Here is a 25,230-nt window from a genome sequence, read left to right as displayed (position 1 = left end):
ATGAATATATGTGGATATATACATATACATATGTATATTATATAGTAAATACATATACCCATATATACATATATTTTATTTGTGTGTGTGTGTGTGTATGTATATATATATATATATATATATATACATAAAAATGAAAAAAAATTCCAGTAGTTGTCTTGTGCATAATTTTTTCCCAAAAGCAAAAAAGAGAGAATTCCAAACTAACTTCTTAAGTTTTATCTTTTGTAACTGAAACCAACCTTTGCAGTACAGCAAGTGTACCAGCATTGACACGATGAATGCCGTCCAAGAGAACAAGCTTTCCCTCTAAAGCAGCAGTAATAAGTGGAGAAGACCTCCAAGCAGTATCTCCATTGGGAAGGGTGTATCTCTGCTGCAGCAAATCACGGGCTGTCATATCCTAAATACAGTTCCAAGGCCCAACAAACAAAAACAAAGTAATGAGCATTTAATTGAGGAGAAGAGCATCATAAGTACTGTAAATTTTCCTGTTTTTCTTAGAGAAAGAGTCAACCCATGGGATGAAAAGTCATTTTTCTTATACTTAAGAAGCTAACCAAATGCATTTTTTAACTGTTACCTTCTGTCTTACAGTCAATACTAGTTATTGGTTCCAAGGCAGAAGAGCAGGGAGGGTTAGGCAATTGGGGTTAAGAGATTTATCCAGGGTCGCACAGCTAGGAAGGGTCCAAGGCCAGATTTGAACCTAGGACTTCCTGTTCAAATGCATTTTCTTGATTTTTTGACTAGCTATGTTTTTTATTTAGTTTTTAATACTATTCTTCAATGGTTCAATAAGATTGGAGCTTTTATTAGTCATTTTTTTTATCATTTCCCTCATTTTGCTAATTTATTTGATATGGGTGATGTATTTGGCAGTAATTTCCACATGGCAACTAAATTTAGCTAAATGTTAAATTCTGAAGGAACCAAAATGAGCCAATTCCTTTTTAAGGACTAAAGGTTTTACATATTGAGAGCATGCCCAGAGATTCTTATCAAATGCTATGCATCTTCCTGCAGTTGACGAGCTTTACAGAGAAGTCAGCAGTTATGAGGAAACCAAAGAGAATAGCCACCAGACAAGTTACAGGAATTGAAACACCATGGCATGGCATTTAAATGCAATTAGAAAACATGACACAAATATACACAATGTGCTAGCACTAAAATAATGCAACAGACCGAACGAAGCAAGCTAATAATAGCTCTGGCACATTTGCAGGCCTTTCATATCAAAGTCAATTGAGTCTGAGTGTGAAACCACGTATTAATTCTACCCCACAACTAAACAATGTACTGGTGTTTAGGCAATGGTTTCTTTTTTAGTCCCAAGTGTTAATTTATTCTAAATTTAAAATTATGTACTATGTATATCAAATACTAAGTAAAAATAGACCATTTCAACTGTATCATCAACCAAATGATACTTTGTAATAATGAACGAAAACATCCTTCTGTTGCAAAAGGTCAATGAAAGTCTTAACTCTGTTAAATATACTTGGGATCTACCACAGAAATTGTAGTAAATCACTTCAGTATTATGGAAATGTTTTAAAAAGGAATTACATTTATAGTTATGTGGAAATACAAGCCATTTAAAAAATGATGACATTCATATCCAACAAGCTAGTAGAGCCTCAGGGTGCTGTGGAAATACCAGATTGACCAAACCAAGCTAGCATTTTCTATAGCTTTGCGTATAAGTTAATTTTTAAGTTTTTTTTTTATTCTTTCCTTGAACTTTAAGTGTGCATAATGTTGGAGCTGCATCACCATTTTATTTTATTATTTTTTACTGTCTTAAAATTTTGTTTATTAAACATTAAGTTTACAAATTAATGTGCACAAATTAGCAGTATCAATGCAGTTGGAGAGTGCTGCGTCTTCTCCAAGCAGCACAGCGAGATCCCCCAATTGTATGGTGGAACTTGTGACCCTTTCCAAGACCTCTGCTCTTCCTGCCAGCTGAGGTAAGACCACGCATCTCTCTGTGTTTGTGCACTGGCTTGGTGATCCATTGAGTGTCGGGATTGCGTCTGATAGCTTTATGGAATGGGTCATTAAGAATAACCTCAAAGAATTTGTAGGTTGAATCTTCACCCACCCAGTAGGAGTTCAAGACTCTTAGAGCTCCACAGTGGCGGCCAGCACGCTCTTCTGCTACAGACTGAAGGCTCCTGGCAAACTTCAACTGATTGACACCATGATGCACAGGTTTCCCGTAGGTTGCCCCCTTGGGAACCGGGCGCTTTCGCCCCCCACGGCGCACTCAAATTCGGTAAATGACATAACCTTGCTTGGCCTTGAACCCAGCCGCCTGGCCTTGCCGGGTCTGGTGGGCCGCGGGGCGCGGTGCAGGGAAGACAGCTGGCGGTATTGCCAGCAGCGCACCCGCAGCAGGAAGCGCATCACGTCCGACTGCTTCTTCCTCCACAGCTCCTGGATATACTTGTAGGCCCCCATGCTGGAGCGTCCTTACCTGCCTGATGGCTGCCGCCGACCAGAAAGTGCATCACCATTTTATGAAGCCAATGATAATAAAAATTCTAAAACTTGTCTTCATAAGTAAATGTACTGAATGTATGACCCAATATTAGGGGATATGTACCCATTACTAAATAGTAAAGGAAACAAAGCCAGCATCAAACCCCCAAATCCAATTGTATGCCATTTTTGAATTCTACTTAATTCAACATTTATCAAACATCTACTATTTGTAAGATTTTTTGATTACCAGATGCTAAAACTCATATCTCAAGTTCACCCTAAAGGGTAAAACAAGGAAAAAAAAAAGAAAACTTATTTTTGGTATTAAGTACATACTATTTACCCCAGGGCCGTATCATATGATGCTATCCTACAAAGATGGGACATGCATTCAATATGAAAAATGTATCACTTTAGAAGTGACTATGCTCCAAGATAGGATTTTAAAAAGATATCTTAAAATATTTTAAAGTACATATAACATGTTTTTACACAAAAGGACTAGGATATTTTAAAAAATTATTAATAGAATTAATTTCCAGGTATACTAGTCCCTCTTTACCCTCCTCACACAATAGAAGACATCATCTAGCAAACAGATATACATATATCAGATATGTATATATAATGTCTTTTGTGTTTCTATTTCTCAGTTCATTCTCTAGAGATAACATTCATGATTTGTTCTTCAAATATTAAATCTGTAGCTGTATATAATGTTTTCTTGGTTCTACTCATTTCACTCTTTATTATCTCATGTAGTTCTCTCCAAGTTTAAAAAAATTAATCTGCTCATCATGTCTTATGAAGAAGTGGCATTCCATCACAATGTATTTTAGCCATTCCCCAACTAATGGGCATCCTTTTGATTTCCAATCGCCACCACAAACAGAGCTGTTATAAATAGTTTGGAGCACATAGGTTCCTCTCCTTTTCCCCTGAACTCCTTGGGAAACAAATGTGGCAATGGTACTGGTGGGTCTAAGGGTATTTCACAGTTTTATCACTCTCTGGGCTTAATTCCAAATTGCTCTCCAAAATGGTTGGATCATCTCACAGTTCCATCAACAATGTATTGGTGTCCCCACTTTTCTATGCCCCCTCGAACATTTGAATGGTATAAGATATTGGTCTATACCTAGTTTCTGCCAAACTACTTTCCAACTGTCCCAGTAATTTTTATCAAATGGCGATGTCTCAGCCCAAAATATGAATCTATACTGTTGTCAAATATATGATTGCTATAATATTTTACTACTATTTGTTGTTCCATTGCTGTAACTTTCTATTTCTTAGTCAGTGTCAGATAGTTCTAATAATTACTGTATTGTAATACAGTTTAAAATCCAGTACTGCTAGATTTCCTTCCTTTACATTTTTTCATTAATTCTTTTGATAGTCTCTATCTTTTTGTAATTATTTTTTCTAGTTCTGTGAGATAATTTTTGTCAACTTGATTGGGATAGCATTGAATAAATGCAATTTGTTGAGTGTGATTTTTAATTACACTTTTTTAAGCAAAATTTTTTAATACAAGTGGACTAGTAAACTTTTTTGCAATAACAAAAAAAAAACAATAAAAAGTAAGTTTCCATATATTGGGGAGTGACTGAATGTACTGTAGTATATGAATCTAATGGAATATTATTGTGTTATAAGAAATTATAAATATTAGGAATTAAGAAAACATGGGAAGAATTTTTTTTTAAATAAATAGTTGCTTTATAGAAAGGGCCGATTCCCAAACCGGCCAGATTGCCACACATGAGAAGCTTTCAGAACCACAAAGATGTAAAAACAAACGAACAAAAACCAAAACAAAACAAAATGGGGAAAAATCCACCACAAAATGAAACAAAACCAACCAAATATTAGAGTGTCCCAGATCTGATTCCCAGCTTCTCCGGGAAACCAAGGAGTCTTATTTTCTGAAGGTAGCCAGGCTGGAGGCGAGCCTAGACCAGCAAAAAGAGGACCAGAGACACTCCAGAGTGTCCTCTGAGCTGAAGTTGGAAACCCAGAAATTCAGTCCCGGGTTTCCCACCACTCTCAGAAAGGATTCACTGCTTTGGGATTGGGGATTGCTTAAAATTGTGTGGTAAAGGGGAAAGGTAATTGTGTGGTAAGGGTAAGGGGGAAATGGACACAAATCCTTGGAAAGAAATGTTTTCCCCTCTTCCCCACCCCAAAGAGGCAGGGGAAAGATTATAGATGAGAAAGGTTTGGGAGAGATGCTCCAGAGGCTGGAGAAAACTGGGGGGAGGGGCGGGTCTAGAGGTCTGGACACTGTCCTTGGAGTGGATATGCAAGCAGTCTGGGCGGAGGGGGTCACCGGAGAAGGGCAGCAAGGACAAGGCCTGAGTTGTATATTAAAGTAAGCAGAATCAAGACACAAATATACATAATACTGGTTACGATAATGCAAATAAAAAGCAATACTAATAGACTGACAAATTCCAATTAATCCTAATTAGTGATTTTGGTCTTGGTTTAGTTTTATTTAACTTTTTATTACATTATTCAAAGGCAGGAAGGTGGTGAAGTATTAGAAAATTACTATAGCATGGAGACAAAGAGATCAAAGAACCCTAGATTCAAAGCCATAAATGATTTTAAAGATCATTATCAATAGAACTTTGTTTTTTAATTGTATTGAGAATTTTGGGATATTTGTGCATTTTCTCTACTTCGGACATGATGAAGTAGGATTTCCCAGTATTTTAGACATATTATTTTTCTTCATTAGCCCAAGATAAATGTACTTTTGGTGAAAGAAATTGCTTTAAATCTAGAGATAAAGAATGTTTGAATATATATTTTAAAAAGAGAAAATTACTCAATCAGAGATCTTTGTTTTTCTTTTTAAATGATTTAAACTCCTCATCATCATCCCATTGAGTACTTAATCCATTGTGGTACTCTGCAAAGATGGTTTTAAAAGACAAAGTATACTCTGTAGCATTAAAAAAAACCCAACAACAATAACCCTTATCTTCTGTCTTAGTACTGATACTAAGTCTCAGTTCTAAGGCAGAAGAACAATAAGGGCTAGGCAATGAGGGTTAGGTGACTTACCTAGGGTCCTACAGATTAGAGGTATCTAAGGCCAAATTTGAACCCATGACATCCTAACTCTAGACCTGGCATTTATCCATTCAGCCCCCTAGTTACTCCATCCCCTGAAATAACTTTATTCTGAATTATTTTGTATTTTATTATTTTTTAAACCCTTAATTTCCATCTTAGAATCAATACTATGTATTGGTTCTAAGGGAGAAGAGTGGTAAGGGCTAGGCAATGGGGGTTGAGTGACTTGCCCAGGGTCACACAGCTAGAAGTGTCCGAGGCCAGATTTGAACCTAGAACTGGCTCTCAATCCACTGAACCACCCAGATGCCCCCTCATTTTATTCTTATCTTATCATTATCTTATGATGCTTATTAGTTACTCAGATATATAGATTCTCAATAAATATTTATTGATAACTACCCTGGTAATGAATAGTGGAATCCATGTCTCCTAACTCCCTAATTAGTGCTCTGTTCATTATCTTCACTAAAGTGATGATCATTCATCAACTAATAAACTAATGCCCCCAAACAAGGAGAGATTGGCACACTTCAATGTTACTGATATAAACTGCAACTATAGATTACTGTTTCATTGTCTTTTCACACACATGTATATAGATAAGTATACACATAGAATTATTTAAATAAATCTCAATTTAATTTAATTACATAGATTCTCTGCTCACTGTGGTGATGGAGGAGTTAAGCATATTTTATTACATTAAAGTAAAATACACCAGGGGGAAAAATTGTTTCCCAAGATAAATGCCACTAGTTGTTACAGTTAAAAGCCTAGGTTATTAGCCAACATGAAAGCTAAGCTTTTTTTGTAGTACAAAAAAATACTGTCATATTTTTCACAAACCAGATTTAAGTTGCTATTTATGTGAAACAGGTACAAAATCACATTATGCTATTAAGGAGCTCAGAAACAACAAAAATAATTGATGTTTCACAGAGTAAACAACTGAACTTCATTAACTCTATTAACAAATCTACTAATCAAATTATGAACTTTGCTTGATAACAGAGATTTTAAGTAAAACATTAACCTTTCAAATATAATTAATGATATTCTTGAATACTCATATATACAGAATGCCTCATTCTATATAGTACTTTGAAAATTCTTTAATATAAGCTTATTTTAACATATACAACATCTTAAAAATGATGCAGTCCTTTTCTTTCAATAACGGTGCTATAAATTTTTTAACATTTTAAATTTGATTTTTGAAATGTTAAATATGGTTATGTACATGATTATGTGTAATCTGCATAAGTCTATATGTAGCTACATACATAACTGTATGTTCTCTTATTTTCTTCCTGCCTATCCATACCACTCTGTAAAGCAAAGATGAATACTTCCATTTTTGTATACATTTCCTTGTCCCTGGATTGTTAAGTCTTTGAACCTCAGAAAGTAAAAATAGCACCAATGATGTCACAGAGCCTGAACCATTTCCTCTTTCTGCATTTCCTTAAAAGTCTTAAAATAACAGGACGTGAAATCTAGTTCCTTCAGGGTTACCACCATTGTCTGACCTATAGCCTCACCTTCAGCTCCCTGGAAAACATCCTTAATTCCTCTTAAAACTTTAACTTTCCAGAATTTGGATCTCTAATTTACCAAAGGAAAACCCCCACATAAAATGAAAATTTAATTTTTAAGAGAAGAAAACATAGCAGTGTTGTGGACAATTCTGTAACTAGGAAACATATCAGAAAATAAACATATGGACTGAGGATTAATTCAATTTTGCAACATTAACTGAATTTTTCTTAGATATTCAAACAACTAATCAGATGGAATGAGTTAAATAACCACACAATGTAGTTTAGTTGTTGTATACTCAAAGAAAAAGAAATAAAACTAGTTGACTAAATAAAATGCCTTTCAAAGAGGAAATTTCAATAAAAAATGTAACCTTTTAAAATAAACATGAAATTTGAGTGAATATAAAAACTGAGATAGGTTTTCATTTTATGATACAGAAAATAATTTGTATCAGATAGGATTAGAAAGGAAATAATTGGAATGCTATAAGATTCTGAGGGAGGCTACTTTAAATAAGCTCAACCAAATCCAGTGGATAAATATCCTATCAAACATAAAGTTGGGGAAATTTTGATAGAAAATGTTGAGGCTCACTTACTATTATCGCTAGTAATATTTCCTCACAGATTATCCATAAACAATGCAATAAAGGATTAATTATGTTCCTACTTGTTAGAGGCAGAATGTTGTGTAAACAGAAAATATTAGCAATTTCTAGGTATTCTGAATAGAACTCCACAATTATTTACAATCCTAAGTATGCTCAATGAATAGAACATACAGCAGTTTTCCAACATTCTTCAGTATCACTTATGTTTGATCTCAAACAAAAAAGCTCCTCATTTTATATATTGTAGAAGTATTTTTAAACTCTATTTTATGCTTCAGCTTTTTTAAATGGACTGTTTTAAAGTTCAAATGAGTAGAAAACAGAAAACATGCTAAGAAACTGTGGGGAGATATATTCCACTCTTGAAAGTTGGGAAAGTGGATTATACAAACTAGACTGGCACCTTGGATGGCAACCATAAGTAAATTTTAAGAAGAGATTAAGAACAGAGGAGCTAGGATGGGTTCACTAAAAAGCAACTTATGTCAAAGTAGCTTTATTTTCATTAAAATTTTTTTTATTTAAAGATATTTTGTTTTCCCAGTTACATGTAATAACAATGTCAACATGTTTTATGATATTATAAGACCTAATTTGTCTCCCTCCCTCTCAGAGAGGGTAAGCAATTTGATCTGAATTATACATATATTATCATATAAAACATACTTTCATATTGGTCACAGTTGTAAGAGAATATTCACATAAAACCCAAACACCAAGATAAAACCATAAATAAACTAATGTTAAGATAGTGTGGTTTGATCACCATCTGACTCCAACAATTCTTTCTCTGGAGGTGGATAACATTCTTTGTCATAAGTTCCTTAAACTTCCCAGATCATTGTATTGTTGAGAATAGCCAAGTCTTTCAGTTGATCATCATACAATATTGCTGGAATAATGTTCTCCTGGTTCTGTTCATTTCACTCTGCACCAGTTCATGCTGTTCTTTACAGCTTTTTGTGAAATTGCACTCATTATTTCTTATACCACAATAGTATTCCATTATCAACATAAATCACAATTTGTTTATCCATTCCCCAATTGATGGACAACCTCTCAATTTCCAATTCTTTGCTACCCCAAAAAGAACTGCTATAAATATTTTTGTATATGTAGGTCCTTTCCCCTTTCTTGTGACATTTTTTTAGGGTGTATTGATCCAGTAGTGCGAATACCAGATCAAGGTACGCACAGTTTTATAACCCTTTCAACATATTTCCAAATTGTCCTCCAGAATGGTTGGATTAGTTTATAACTCCACCAACAACAATGCATTAGTGTCCCAATTTTGCCACATGTCCTCCAACATTTATCATTTTCCTTTATTGTATGTAATATTGACCAATTTGAAACATTTAAGGTGGTACCTCAGAATTGTTTTAATTTATATTTATCTCATCAAAAATGATTTAGGACATTTTTATATGATTATTGATAGCTTTGATTCCTTCATCTGAAAATTGCTTGTTCATATCCTTTGACCATTTGTCAACTGGGGAATGGCTTGTATTCTTATAAATTTGACTTAGTTCTCTATAAATTTGAGCAATTATATTTTTATCAGAGAAATTTGTTACAAAATTAGCCTGTTTGTTGTTTCCTTTCTAATCTTGGGTTTTTTTATACAAATGCTTTTTAATTAAACATAATCAAAATTTCCCATTTTGCTTCTTATAATGCTCTCTATCCCTTGTTTGGTCATAAATTTCTCCCTTCTCCATAGATCTGACAGGTAAATTTGTTCTGCTAATTTACCATTTTGGTAATAGTTAAGTAAGAGAAGATTTGGGGACAGAGGTTTTTCCATAGATTGTAGCACATCACATAAGTAGGAGCCACCCATAAATATGTAAGGCCCAGAACACACTTATATTTTCAGTTCTCTTTCTCCTCCAGCATATGCTACTTAATAAAAAATATTCCTAATCAATTATCTTTTCACAGCCTTCTCTCTTTAAGTTCCTCCAAATTTTTTAAAAGGATGCTTACTAAAAACTAACTAATGTTGGTTCAACTGCTTTATAGATATCTCTATATGTCCTGAAGGCATTTCAAAATAAAAATGTCCACAATACATCACTTTCCCAAATCTTTCTTTTCAATTTCCCTGTTATTGCTGGGGGCATCTCTATCTAAATCTACAAACTCAGCTACCTTGGATTGCTTGTGCACTCACATTCACTCAACATATCTGATTGTTTACCAAATCTTATAATTCCTACCTTCAAATCCTCCCTTCTGGAGAAGGCCTTTCTCAGTGTTCCCCCTACCCCACAATTACTCAAAGATTATCTTCCCTTATATTTGTAGCTATTTTTATATTTTCCCCATTAGAATATAAACACCTTGAGGAAAGAGATCATATTTTTGCCTTTCTTTGAATCCCAGCATTTAGCACAGTGCCTAGCAAATAACAGGCATTTAATAAATATTTTTTGACTGTCAGCATCTCTTCCTTACATTTCTTTCTCTCCAACTCACACATCTACAACCCTCATTCAGGCTCTTTATCACATCTCTCCTACACTATTTCAATAGTCTTCCAACTGCCAAGGCTCTCCATACTCTAATCAATCATTTATTCAGCTGTTAAAGTAATTTTCCTAAAGCACTACTCTGATCATGTCACTTCCTCCCCATTCTATAAACTAATCTTCCTATGACCTCCCTTAGCTTCAAGCCTTTGGTATAGTTCTCTCTCATGCTTAGAAGGTTTTACTTCTCTCACCTATACTTCCTGGATTTCCATAAGACTCATCTTGAGCCTCACCTTCTGTAGCAGACCTTTCCCAGCCTCCCCAGTTACTAGGACCTTCCTTTCTGAGATTATCTTTCGTCTACTCTAAATAGATCTTGTAAATACCGGGTTATTTTTAGGCTATATTTTTCAATGGAAAGTAAGGTTCCTGAGGACTAGATTTTTCTCTGTATTGCCAGTACTCAGTCATTGACTGATTAACATAACCAAATCAGGAAGAGCCATGTCCACATTCTGGGGGGCAGTAGATGTGGGTTAGAGGCTCTATGACATTTAATAAGGCACATCTCTGAGTCTGTTTCCTTAGAAAAGTAACAATGATAGATTCAAGCCTAAAGGGGCATTACAGTTCATGTAGTCTAAGGGCCTCCTTTTAAAAATCAGAAAAGTGAGAATGAAAGAGGTCACTTTTCCAAGGTCATATCACTACCAAGTTATAAAGGAGGGCTTCAATTACAGCTTTCTAACTAAAATCCAGCACTCTACTGTATAACATGTGGCTTGGGTAGAATATAAGACTCCATTTGGCTCAGATGTGCTGATTTTACAATATATCTGGGAATCAGAATTCTATATTCTATATATCCCAAAAAAAGTAGCATTAAGAATTTATTTCCCATTCTCAAAATTCTATAAGTTCAAAATAGCATAGAATTAGTTGTCTATTACCAAGAGTACTCATGTGCTGATCACTATAACTGATGACCTTCTCTGAAAAAAGTACCAATTCCATGATTAAACCAGTCATTACTTAGGCCCTAAAATATTCCTATACATAGTTTCTTCTGAAATAATTATTTAACTATAGTCTTACAAATGTGGTTAATTTGTTATTTCCCCAAATTATGATGCTGAAATCCAAATCTCTATGGAGATGAAAAATAAACACGTGTCCAGCATGCCTCCAGGGGTGGGTAAGCAGTTTTTCTTATGATCTCATGGCAAATCCACAGAAACTAAGCACTCTTATGAGAGTAAATGTAGTTAATCACTATAGTCCCCAATTCATATAGGGGACTCGAAGAGAATTGATCCTATCTATCTCTTTTCCCTCTTCTGAACCTCTTGAAAACTCATTTTTTGTCAAGTCATAATGGTCAACTTCAGGGACTGGAATGTTCATCAGTTATCATTTGTTTTACACATTCAGATTGGAGGGGAAGGGAAAAAGAAGAGAACAAACCTTTATTAAGCACTTTCTATTAGCAAGTATTGTGCTAAATGCTTTACAGATAGTATCTCGTTTGATCCTCACAACACAAGATAACAAATGGATTCTCAGTTATTAAGTGTTTCTGGAAGAGGAATAGAAAAACAGAAGTCACAAAAGAAAAACAGACCAAAAAGCCCAGTTGTATGCTCATAGAATTTAGAGATCCAAGGAAACCATGAAAAAGATGTAATCTAGTTCCTTCTCTTTACTTGATGAAGACATGAAACACTGAGATAGGAAATGACTGGTCAAAAGTCACAAAAACTTTTATTTTTAAAGAGCAATGTTAAATTCCTAGAGTTTTCTCATTATGCTAAGAGAAACTATAAAAACAGTGAGAAATAGGAGAAAACATGGTTTTATGGCCAGCCTCACTGATTAAAATAGGAAATATTATTTTTTGTTTCTCTGTAAGTTGGAGAACATAATTCAGCAATGCTTAATATACTTACTATAGATGGACATTACCATCCCAAGCAAAAGAGAGGTACACATGAAAGAAAGTTTTGAAAATTAAGAAGAGAACGCACTTTCAGTTGGGTGAATAAGGAAAAACATCACAGAAAAGGCAATAGGTAAACTAGTCACTGAAAGACAATAATTTCAACACATAGATGTAGATGGCCAACTTAGTAGAAAGTGAGACAGGTTAGTAGTCACTGGATCACAAAATATCAGAAGAAAAGACCTCAGAGAAAATACTTGACTAGGTACCCCTCTACAACAAATCTGATATGACCTTTAAGCCTCTGCTTTTAGATTTAGAATGAAGGAAAATCCAATACCTCTAAGGGCCTCATTAACACTTTTGAATTGCTCTCCTTATTAGGAACTTGATCTTTTCATGGAGCCTAAATCTGGAAATAATACAATTTGACTAGAACACAAAGGGAAATAGAGTGAACTGTGGATGAAAATAAAAGCTGGAGTCAGGCTTTCACATTAGAAAGACTTTTTTTTTCTTTTTTCCAGCTGGTATAAAGAATAAAATGAGGCCAGAAGCAAATAACAGAGAAACTAGTTGGGTGCCTATTTTGAGAGCTTAGGTGAACAGTAATGAGGACCTGAATTAGTGTAGGCATAGTATAAAATGGACAGGAGGGGATAGATACAAAAATACATTGCCAAATTAATGATATTAATAGGCAATTGCTTGAACATGAGAGATAGGAAAGAAGGAAGAATGAAGAATGACTTCAATATTTGGAGTCTGGGTGATCAAGAAGATAGTAGCACTATCAATAAAAAAACAAACAAACAAACAAAAACAAATTAAGAAGACCAGGTTTAGAGGAGAGGGTAAGATGACAAATTTGGCTGAGGTGATGTTTAGTTTGAGATGCCATAAGGGCAAATGTGGGACTGGGACAGTCTGCATTGAAGACTGAATAAATATTTGAGATATATACTTATTCTAAATACTTGGAATATATATTTATTCAATAAGTGAACAAATATTTAGAATCTTCCAAATTAAACATCTTTAAAAAAGTAATTAGTTTTCTGAGATTTTTTATTTTAAAATCATCTGTTCAGATTAAGTCTTCATGGCCATATATAGTTCCTTCATTAGTTAATGGACCTGAGTAAGTTTCTAATAATTCATAAGTAAATATGCCTAGTGCAATAATACTTATATTTTATCAAGCTGACCAAGTACTTTCCTTACAAGGACAGAAGGTAAGTACAATCTACCTTTCAGGACTTTCCTGACTTCTGATTCCATTGGTGTTGGGAGACCTGAACAAAAGTATCTATTATTCAATTTATTAACTTGCAGATTTGTCTGGGGGCACTAAGGGTTTAAATGTCTTGCCTGGTGACACCCACAGCCTATATCTGTCAGAGGCAGGACTTGGACTCAGCTTTCCAAATCCAATGCTAGCTAGCTAACTGCTAGAACACACTGCCTCTCATAAGTATTATTTCCATCAAACAAATGAGGTAACTGTGGCCCAGAAGAAGCTGTAAGGGATATGTTAGCAGTCACAAATCTGGTAAATGACAACAAAATAAGAATTCAAACTGACTTCACTTCCAATGCTTTCAAACATTTCCTTCACTGTCTTTTCTGAGCCTGCTTTCCTTAAAAGTAGGAGGGGAAAATCTTTTTATCAAGCTGGATGGAAAAACTAAAGAAAGCAAATCACAATGATTAATATAAAGAAATCTACTATTACCAAAGTGCCCAGTATTTAATTACAAAGTGTCCCTTATGATTGGTGTTATTCTGTGGAAAGTTACTGCCTGCCATCCTTCCTTTCTATAGTTCATTTAAATCTAAGTTTGTAGGCACTAGTCGTGATAGTACAAAAAATATCTTTCTTGTAGAAATTTTTTATTTGACAATATTTTTTGTCCTTTTATTGTTTGGGTGGGAGTGGGCTGGAATTTAATTGTAATGCTTATTTTTATACATGTGCCCAATGGTTTCCTATTATCCTTTTAGAAATCTAATAAATAAATGCCTCATGATAATTAAATTTGTTGAGACGATACAAAAAGATATTATTTACCACCCAAAAAGGTCTTCACTCAAGTAGAATGTAAAACTGACTATCTTTCTTAGGCAAAGTTATGATTCAGGATATGAGCTGAAGAATTTAAATATTGAATTAACAGGTTGATTTTAAAGAACAAAGCTCACCTATCATTAACTCAAGCTGAATTTTCACAGGCCTATCTTTTTCAAAAGAGACCTGTATAATCTACAGAGTAGATTTATAGTTCATAATATGATTTTAAAATATTAATGCAAAAATTAATTACCAAGCTTAAATGAGCTTTAAGGGAAGTAGCCTTTAAAATCTTCAGATAGCCCAAAAGTACCTTAGCTGAGGTTTGATCATCAACAGCAATGTAGAAATACATGAAAGAGTTGGCCACAGCCATGGATGGCTAGCAGGGCTGGAGGAAGTAGCAGAAGTGTTTGGTATGTGTTCAAAAAGCTCAGACTTGGGCTTTAGAAAAATTACTTTGGAATTGAGTAGAGGATGGATTAGAGAAGGGAGAGACTATAAACTGTGAAGATTAAATTTAACTCTCCCCTGATTGTGAAAATGAAATTAATTAACTCTCCTTTGAATGTGAAAATTAAATTAACCCACCTGCCCATTTTTAGATTTAATCACCAAAAGTGTAAATACCCTACATAAAAGTTGAGTGGGGAGATCTGCCCATTTTTAGATTTATTCACCAAGGTGTAAACATCTCATTTACACTTGAGTGGGGGAGGTCTGTGACCCATGTGTGCAATAGTGGGTGATGAATCAATCAACTGACTGCCTCCTGGGTAATCCTAAAGAAAAGCTTCAACTGTGATTGGTAGACATAAAATTAGGGGAAGGCACAGGAAGTGATGCAAAAATCTTTAAAAGGGACTTACAACTTCCTGAATGCAGTTCTACTTGGGAGTTTTTACTTGGAGTTCTGATTTTGAGTTGAGACTGAAGAAGAATCTGCTGACTGGACCTGAGAACCCTGTTCCTGGTAAGGGTGATCTTAATTCTCTTCATTTTGGACTGGCACATGGTGAGTGGAAGGCTTATTCCTTTCCTGGATATTTTCTGAAGAAACTGGATCAAACTGATTTGGGAGCACTTAATCTTCTCTGGTTTTTCAGGTTCTTTACAATCTGGCTGTCTACATTTCCAAGATTACTCCTTATACATTCATGTCCCAACCAAACTAGCTGGCTTCCTATTTCCTACATAAGACATTCCCTCTATCCGCCTCTGATTTTACAGAAACGATCTCCTATTTTAGTACCTCCTTAACTTCCCTTCAAAGAATTCCTAGTTTCCTTCAAAAAGTATCTTGATCTCTATAGTTGCTTGTACCCCTTTCCCCTGGGAAATTATGTTGCATCTAGTTGGTATATATTTCATATTTCATTTTCTGGGTACATGTTATTTTCCCCAATAGAACATAATGATTTTTTTTGTAATTATATCCCAGTCACAGTAAATAAGTTTCAAAATTCTTCTTGATACACTCAATATTTGTTACTTCATGCTATATAATCAAATGAAATACATGTCCCACACAAATTGTTATGTTTTCACTTTAATATGTAACCCCAAGAAGCTCCATCATTCATTTAATAAAGGACACAATAATGTTCATGTAGCACAGTGCTTTAATTTCACCAAAATATCCTTTAAATCCAAAAGTATAATCTTTAATTCATTAGTCCTAGAGGGCAAGGCAAAAAATTCCTCTCAAAGTCTCTATTCAAAAAGGACTCAGAGAACAGCCACATTTTCATTTCCCACCAGCTATACTGCTTAGAACAGACTCAATCTGGCCATTGTACCAAGGGCCCTCTTCTCCAGCCCTCTCTCTGTTTTCAGTTTTCCTTTGTGTGTTTTCTTCCCCCATTGAGTCTTAAGCTCCTTGAAAGTAGGGATTGGTTTTCTTACCTGCATACCCGTCACAGTCTGGCACATAAAAGCTTCAGTGTGTTAGGCTGTTTTTGCCTCCATTTATATTTGGCCCATTATACTGTTTAGGGATGTCTTTTCTTCAGTAAATTTTTTCTAAGCTCTTGATTCTTCTTCTTCTTTTTTTATAAAACCTTTACCTTCTGTCTTGGAACCAATATTGTGTATTGGTTCGAAGGCTGAAGAGTGGTAAGGGCCAGCAATGGGAGTTAAGTGACTTGCCCAGGGTCACATAGCTAGGAAGTATCTCAGGCCAGATTTGAACCTAGGACTTCACATTTTTAGGCCTGGCTCTCAATCCTCTGAGCCTCCTACATATCCCTCTTGTTGACTCTTTCTATCAATTCTGTTATTATTATTTTAAAACTTCTTTTCAAGTTCTTCTAGGAGTTTATTTGGGACCTGATACCCTTTCTCAATTTTTTGTTATTTCCTTTTTGCCACTGTTGTCCTCTTCTGAATTTGTTTTTTGCTCTTCCCTGTCACTAAAGTAACTTCCCAAAGTTAGGTTCTTTTCCTTTGCTTTGTGCTCATTTTTCTAGTACCCCCCCCCCCATCCAGTAAAGGATAATTTAGTGTTGTGACCTAAACTATGTTAATTATTTGGTCACCAGAGAAAATACCAAATAATAAAATACCCAAGTCAGCTGGAAATTAATGGTGATTTAATTGATATAGTGGAAAGAGATTAAGAAGAAAGAAGAAGGAAAGGAGGAAAGGGAGTAGGATTTTCTCCCTTTGGCTACCGCCAGAAGGAAGACCAGAGGTTCTAGAAAGTAAGGAGGAAGGAATCAGCTTGAATTCCAAAAAGGGCTCAGCAAAAATGCCTGAACCTGAATCAGCTCAAGGGCAAACTCACCGCCAAACCCAGCCAAATAGCTGCCAGCATGCCAAGATGTCGGAACGCTTAGCACGCTGCCAGCCAGAGTTGTCTCTCCAGGGAAAGAGAGAGAAGGGAGGAAGTGACGTGCCTTATATAGACTGTTTTACGTCACTTTCCTGTATCTCATTTGTACCAATGATAGCTTAGCTTGACTTAGGACAACCCAACGGTCTGTCAGATGTTGCTGCACATGTCTGTTGAAGGCCGTCTCCTCAGATAATTAAATCTTTGAGTATTGTGCAGACATTCCTGATCTTGTTAAACTAAGTAGGGTGGAGAAATGTAGAGTTCCCAAGACTTGATTCTGTTAAAACAAATATCTCCATTGTATACTAATCAGGAAATAGCTAAATCAGATCTTCTAAAGTACGGTCTGAATAGGGTGCAGCAGTTTTAAAATTCACCTCCCCCTACCCCACTTTGTCTAACTGCTGAAGTTTCGCTCTACTCCCAGGATAGAAGGAGCACTGTTCCAAGCTTACAATGTAGCCTTCTCCTGTTCGTGAGGTAGGTAGGCCCAATTGTCTTGGGTTCCCCAGTGTGCACTTCAATGGGGTGGCCTGGTGGCTTCCTGTGAGGAGGTTTGCAGCTATACTATTCAACTGGATTCTATGTCTCCTTTTATCTGAGTTGGAGTGGAGATGGCCCCCCTGCTCTGCTTGGAAGTACAGTGCTCTGGTCCTTTGCTCTGTTGCTTCAGCTATACCAGGAAGTATGGCTTACACTGTGCTGATTCCCATTCTGCCAGTTTCTTGTCTCCATGGTAGTAGCTTAATGAATATTTGACTGAATGATAACTAAACTTTAAAGCCCTAAACTATGTTAACTTTCAAGTATTAAACAATCTGAAAATATATTCAAAAACTGCAGTCAGGGCTTCCAGGTAAACATGGCAGCAGTCTAGAAGCAAGACTCATACTCTCCTCAGCACCCACAGATATATACTACCTCAAAAGACCAAAAAAAACCAAATTCATATGAACAAAGGCACTCTATACAGTAGGGCGCAGCATCGAAGGTACGTGGGATTTGGACATTTCCACACTATAAGGGGGTGAAAAAGCTCCCATCAAAACCGTGGGCCTCCCCCACCATACCTACAAAGCCAGAGTCAGAGCCAGCGCATGCCAGAACCAGTGAGCGAGGGGCACCTCTAGAGGAAGGGGCACCTCTAGGTCCTTGGGAGCTGATTGAGACCACCAAAGACCTACCCTGAGAGAAGCTACACCTGAAACCCCAACAGGCTGAAGAGCTCAGACCATGGGCACTCGTGGGAAAATAGCACAGAGAAGGGCAGCAAGCAGCAGAAGTTGCGGATATTTGAGAGCTGGCCTCAGGCAAAATCCTTGCTCCTTAGCTCCATATACAGAGAGCCTGCCTATCTCAATCAGATTTCTGACTAAAAAGGGAAGAATAAACATCCACAGTAATGGCAAATTGTGCCCAGGAGCAACAGCCTCCCTTCAAGAAAAACAGGGAGGGGTTGATCCTGGAAAATTTACAGGCTACAAAGGAAATACAGGAAGAAATTCAAATAAACCCAAAACCTTCCCACCCACCCCCGAAATTGTCCACAAAAGTCTTGAAGAATTTAAATTGGAGCTTATAAAAAAAATGGAAGCCTTCTGGCAAGAAAAGTGGGGAATAATTCAAAGAGAAAATAACAGTTTAAATGAAAAGAATTCCCAATTTGAGAAACAGCTGGAAGCCACAAAAAGCAGGATAGACCAAACCGAAAAGGAAAATCAAAAGATTACAGAAGAAAATCAGTCCTTAAAGACCAGAATTAGGCAACTGAAAGACAATGATCTTGCAACAGCAAGAATTAATAAAGCAAAGTCAAAAGACTAACAAAATAGAAGAAAACAAAAAAAAAAATCACACTGACAAGATGACAGATCAATAAAACAGATCACAATGAGACAATTTGAGAATCATTGGTCTACCTGAAAATCCATAAATAAACAGAAATCTTGACATCATACTACCAGAAATCATCCAAGAAAACTGACCTGATATTCTTGAATAAGGGGGGGAAAATGGACATTGAAAGACTTCATAGAATACCCTCTACACTAAATCCTCAAAAGACAACTCCCAGGAATGTAATTGCCAAATTCAAGAGCTTTCAAGCTAAGAAGAAATTTCTACAGGAAGCCAAAAAAAGACAATTCAGATACCAAGGAGCTTCAATCAGGATCACACAAGACCTGGCAACGTCCACACTAAAAGACCACAAGGCCTGGAACATGATATTCAGATAGGCAAGAGAATTGGGTCTTCAACCAAGGATCACCTATCCATCAAAACAGACTATATTTCCAGGGGAAAGTATGGACATTCAACAAAATAGAAGATTTCCAAGCATTTGTAAAGAAAAGACCAGAACTAGGTGAAAAGTTTGATATCCAAACACAAAGATCAAGAGAAACATGAAAAGGTAAATAAGAAAGAGGGAGAAAAGGGGAAAATGTTTTTTTTTTTTAATTTAAACTCTATTCTTTAAGGGCTACAATAAGATCAAATTATATGTATTAACATATGGGGAAAATATTATTTGTAACTCTCAAAAATGATATTCACTATTCTAGTAATTAGAAGAATCATTTACAGGAAGAGATTGGGGTAATAAGTGCTAAAAGATGATATACAAAAAAAGAAAAAGGGAGGGGGTAATCGAAGATGGCACCAAGAGATACATGAAGAAATAAAATAATTAGGATAATCTTTATCACACAAAGATACATATGGGAAGGGGAGGGGACAAATACTCTTATAAGAAGTAGAGGAAGAGAGTGGTAATAGGTAATACTTAAACCTTACTCTCAGTAAAATCAATTCTGAGAGGGAAGAGCATCTAGATCCATTGGGGTCTTGAATTCTATCTTATCCTACAGGGAAAGTGAGGAGGGAAAACTAAGGGGGGAGGTAGGAGGGAGTACAAAAAGGAAGGGAAAGAGAGGGGTGAGGGAACTTAACAGACCTTAAAAAAACAAGAAGGTAACAAAAAAGGGAGGGGCCAGAAATGGAAGCATATCAAGGGAGGGGATTAGGAGGGTTGATTAGAACAAAACCATTGGTTTAAAAGGAAAGAAGAAAGAAGAAAAGAGGAAAGGACAGAACTAGGAGAAGATATCAAAATACTGGGAAATACACAAGTGACAATCATAAGTTTGAATATGAATGGAATGAACTCACCCATAAAACAAAAACAAATAGGAGAATGGATTAGAATCCAAAATCCTACCATATGTTGTCAACAACAAACACATCTGAGGCAGGTAGATACTAACAAGGTTCGAATCAAAGGTTGGAGCAAAACCTATTGGGCCTCAACTGACAGAAAGAAGGCAGGAGTTGCAATCATGATATCTGACAAAGCCAAAGTAAAAACAGATCTGATTAAAAAGGATAGGGAAGGTAAATACATCCTGATAAAAGGGAGTATAGACAATGGGGAAATATCAGTAATGTGAACCTTAAAAATTCCCAGACCCTACTTCATAAGATTGGATTAAGACCATTCCCCATTTGGGCAGTGAACTCTACTTAGATCAGAAATGTGAGACCTCTACTCCACCTGTACTTAAGCCTGCTTTAGGGGAGAAAACTCCTTGCTGAACAATGAAAAGTACTTAAACCCATACTTAAGCCATGCCTATTTTTAGAACTAATACAAAGGGGTGCTAAGTACCTCTAAAGGTCAAACAACTTGTGAATTTACAAGGAACAAAGAGCTAAGAAACTTACTCAGAGCTTTCCTGGTGTGAATTACTCAAAAGTTCATACCTTCTTAGGTGTGAACTAAGAATGGTCTGTCCTTTGAAAAATGTCTACTGTGATTGGTAGATGTAAGAATTTAGGGGAGCTGACAAAGGAGAAAATGCCCTTTAAAAGGAGACGAAAAGCTCTCTCTAAGAACAGTCAGCGGGGAAAGGCTCCCTTGAAGGGTCTCTCTCGGGACTCTCTCGGGGACATTCGAATTCACATTTAGATTCAGATTGAGGATTGAGCTGGTGAAGGCAGCTGAGATGATGCTGGCCTGGTGTCACTAGAATTCTTGCTTGGACAGATCTTGTGGTCAGTGATTAAGGACTGACTGATCTCTCTCTTAAGACTCAGGTCTAGGCCATGTTGGCTTAAGGCCCTTCGTACTTATTCCTTTCTTACTCTTTCTCTCTTTCTTTAATTCCTCATTTATTAATTAATTAAAATCTCTATAAAACCCAGTTGACTTGGGTATATTTCATAATTGGGAATATTTCCCTGGCGACCACCTTATATATTGATTTAAAAACAAGACACTGTAGTGAAAACATATTTTCTCCGGTCACAATTTACTCATCCACTCTTTTAGAGGCCACAATTTAAGTCTTCCACTATTTTACTCACCACAGTTTACAACCTCAACCATTTTAATTCCTACCGTTTATGGCATATACTATTTTAAATATAACAGTAATCAACACGTATGCAGTGAATGGTATAGCATGGAAATTTCTAAAGGAGAAACTAGTGGAATTGAAGAAGAAAACAGATAGTAAAACTATACTAGTGGGAGACCTGAACCTACCATTATCAAATTTAGATAAATCAAATAAAAAAATAAATACTAAGAAAGAGGTAAAAGATGTGAATGAAATCTTAGAAAAATTAGAGTTAATAGATATATGGAGAAAAATAAATAGGGACAAAAAGGAATACACCTTCTTTTCAGCAGCACATGGTATATTTACAAAGATTGACCATATACTAGGTCATAAAAAAATGGCAAAAAAAATGCAGAAAAGCAGAAATAATAAATGCAACTTTTTCAGATCAGAAAGCAATAAAAATAATGATCAGTAAGGGTACATGGAGAACCAAATCAAAAATTAACTGGAAATATGATTATTCAAAATCAGCTAGTTAGAGAACAAATCACAGAAACAATTAATAATTTCATTGAAGAAAATGACAATGATGAGACATCCTTTCAAAATCTATGGGATGCAGCCAAAGCAGTACTCAGGGGAAAATTTATATCCTTGAGTTCATATATTAACAAATATGGGAGGGCAGAGGTCAGTGAATTGGACGTGCAAATCAAAAAACTTGAAAGCAAACAAATTAAAAATTCCCAGAAGAAAACTAAATTAGAGATCCTAAAAATTAAGGGAGAAATTAATAAAATCAAAAGTGAAAGAACTATTGATCTAATAAATGAGACCAGAAGCTGGTATTTGGAAAAAAAACAAACAAAATAGATGAAGTACTTGTCAATCTAATAAAAAAAAAGGAATGAAGAAAACCAAATTAACAGTATCATAGATGAAAAGGGAGACCTCATCTCCAATAAAGAGGAAATTAAGGCAATCATTAAAAACTATTTTGCTCAAGTACATGGCAATAAATTGGCCAATCTATGTGATATTAATTAATATTTACAAAAATATAAATTTCCTAGATTAACAGAAGAAGAAATAGAATTCTTTAATAATACCATATCAGAAAAAGAAATTGAACAAGTCATTAAAGAACTCCCTACAAAAAAATTCCCAGGGCCTGATATATTGACAAATGAATTCCATCAAACATTCAAAGACCAGCTAATCCTGATACTATACAAACTATCTGACATAATAAACAAAGAGGGAGTTCTACCAAATTCCTTTTGTGACACAAATATAGTACTGATTCCAAAGCCAGTTGGTCAAAAATGGAGAAAGAAAACTATAGACCAATATCCTTAATGAACATAGATGCAAAAATCTTAAATAGGATAACAGCAAAAAGACTCCAGCAAGTCATCACAAAGGTCATCCACTATGATCAGGTGGGATTTATACCAGGAATGCAAGGATGGATCAATATTAGGAAAACCATCCACATAATTGACCATATCAACAAGCAAACCAACAAAAATCATATGATTATCTCAATACACGCAGAAAAAGCCTTTGACAAAATACAACACTCATTCCTATTGAAAACACTATAAAGTATAGGACTAGAAGGGTCTTTCCTAAATATAATAAACAATATCTAAAACCATCAGCCAATATCATCTGCAATGGGGATAAACTAGACGCATTCCCAATAAGATCAGGAGTGAACTAAGGATGCCCATTATCATCTCTATTATTTAACATTGTACTAGAAATACTAGCAATAGCAATCAGAGAAGAAAAAGAAATGGAAGGTATTAAAATTAGCAATGAGGTTACCAAGCTATCACTCTTTGCAGATGATATGATAGTATACTTAAAGAATCCTAGAGAATCAACCAAAAAGCTAGTGGAAATAATCAACAACTTTAGCAAAGTTTCAGGATACAAAATAAACCCACATAAGTCATCAGCATTTCTATATATCTCCAACACATCTCAGCAGCAAGAATTAGAAAGTCCATTTAAAATCACTTTAGACAATATAAAATACTTAGGAATCTATCTGCCGAGACAAACTCAGGAACTATATGAGCACAACTACAAAACACTTTCCACACAATTAAAACTAGATCTAAACAATTGGAAAAACATCAATTGCTCATGGGTAGGATGAGCAAACATAATAAAAATGACCATCCTAACCAAACTTATTTACTTATTTCATGCCATACCCACTGAACTATCAAAAAACTTTTTTACTCAATTAGAAAAAAGAAACATAACAAAGTTCATTTGGAAGAACAAAAGATCAAGGATATTCAGGGAAATCATGAAAAAAAAAACAAAGGAAGGAAGACTTGCAGTCCCAGATCTCAAACTATACTATAAAGCAGTGGTCATCAAAACAATTTGGTACTGGCTAAGAGACAGAAAGGAGGATCAGTGGAATAGACTTGGGGTAAGTGACCTCAGCAAGACAGTCCATGACAAGCCCAAAGACCCCAGCTTTGGGGACAAAAATTCACTATTTGATAAAAACTGCTGGGAAAATTGGAAGAAAGTGTGGAAGAGATTAGGTTTGGATCCACACCTCACACCCTACACCAAGATAAACTCAGAATGGGTGAATGACTTGAATATAAAGAAGGAAACAATAAGAAATTCAGTGAACACAGAATAGTATACATGTTAGACCTTTGGGAAAGGAAAAATTTTAAAACCAATCAAGACTTAGAAAAAGTCACAAAATGTAAAATAAACAATTTTGATCACATCAAATTAAAAAGGTTTTGTACAAACAAAAGCAATATAACCAAAATTAGAAGGGAAGTAACAAATTGGGAAACAATCTTCATAACAAAAACCTCTGACAAAGGTCTAATTACTCAAATTTACAAAGAGCTAAATCAATTGTATAAAAAATCAAGCCATTCTCCAATTGATAAATGGACAAGGGACATGGATAGGCAGTTCTCAGTCAAAGAAATCAAAACTATCAATAAGCACATGAAAAAGTATTCTAAATCTCTGATAATCAGAGAAATGCAAATCAAAACAGCTCTGAGGTATCACCTCACACCTAACAGATTGGCTAACATGATAGCAAAGGAAAGTAATGAATGCTAGAGGGGATGTGGCAAAGTCAGCACATTAATTCATTGCTGGTGGAGTTGTGAATTGATCCAACCATTGTAGAGGGTAATTAGTAACTATGCCCAAAGGGCATAAAAGACTGTCTGCCCTTTGATCCGGCCATAGAACTGCTGGGTTTGTACCCCAAAGAGATAATAAGTAAAAAGACTTGTACAAGAATATTCATAGCTGCACTCTTTGTGGTGGCAAAAAATTGAAAAATGAGGGGATGTCCTTCAACTGGGGAATGGCTGAACAAATTGTGGTATCTGTTGGTGATGGAATACTATTGTGCTCAAAGGAATAATAAATTGGAGGAATTCCATGAGAACTGGAACAACCTCCAGGAAGTGATGCAGAGCGAAAGGAGCAGAACCAGAACAATGTACACAGAGACTAATACACTGTGGTACAATCGAATGTAATAAACTTCTCCATTAGTGGAAATGCAGTGATCATGAACAACCCAAAGTGATCTATGAGAAAGAACACTATCCACCTTCAGAGGAAAAACTGTGGGAGTAAAAACACTGAAGAAAAACAACTGCTTGATTACATAGGTTGAAGGGGATATGATTGGGGATATAGATCCTAAATAAACATCCTAGTGCAAACAATTCTGATCAAGGACACATGTAATAGCCAGTGGAATTGCGCGTCAGCAATTCCTAATGACAGTCCTAAGGACTTAGGA

The 25,230-nt window shown here is 35.6% G+C and overlaps 1 protein-coding gene and 1 pseudogene across 3 annotated transcripts in view; both read right to left on the bottom strand.

Annotated features, from left to right (window-relative positions):
• Positions 1-25,230, bottom strand: part of VWA8 (von Willebrand factor A domain containing 8) — a 463,626-nt gene that overhangs the window by 313,383 nt on the left and 125,013 nt on the right. For all 3 annotated transcript variants that reach the window (XM_016425025.2, XM_007501527.3, XM_056807819.1), the window contains one exon: positions 243-403. In XM_016425025.2, the coding sequence (XP_016280511.2) occupies positions 243-403 (161 nt within the window). The remainder of the gene's footprint in view (positions 1-242; positions 404-25,230) is intronic.
• LOC100011391 (60S ribosomal protein L15-like) lies at positions 1,789-2,525 on the bottom strand (annotated as a pseudogene).

The sequence above is a fragment of the Monodelphis domestica genome, chromosome 8 (genome assembly GCF_027887165.1).
Source record: "Monodelphis domestica isolate mMonDom1 chromosome 8, mMonDom1.pri, whole genome shotgun sequence".
Taxonomy (NCBI): domain Eukaryota; kingdom Metazoa; phylum Chordata; class Mammalia; order Didelphimorphia; family Didelphidae; genus Monodelphis; species Monodelphis domestica.
Note: the sequence above shows the minus strand (reverse complement) of the source record. Positions and strands in the feature narration are given on the sequence as shown.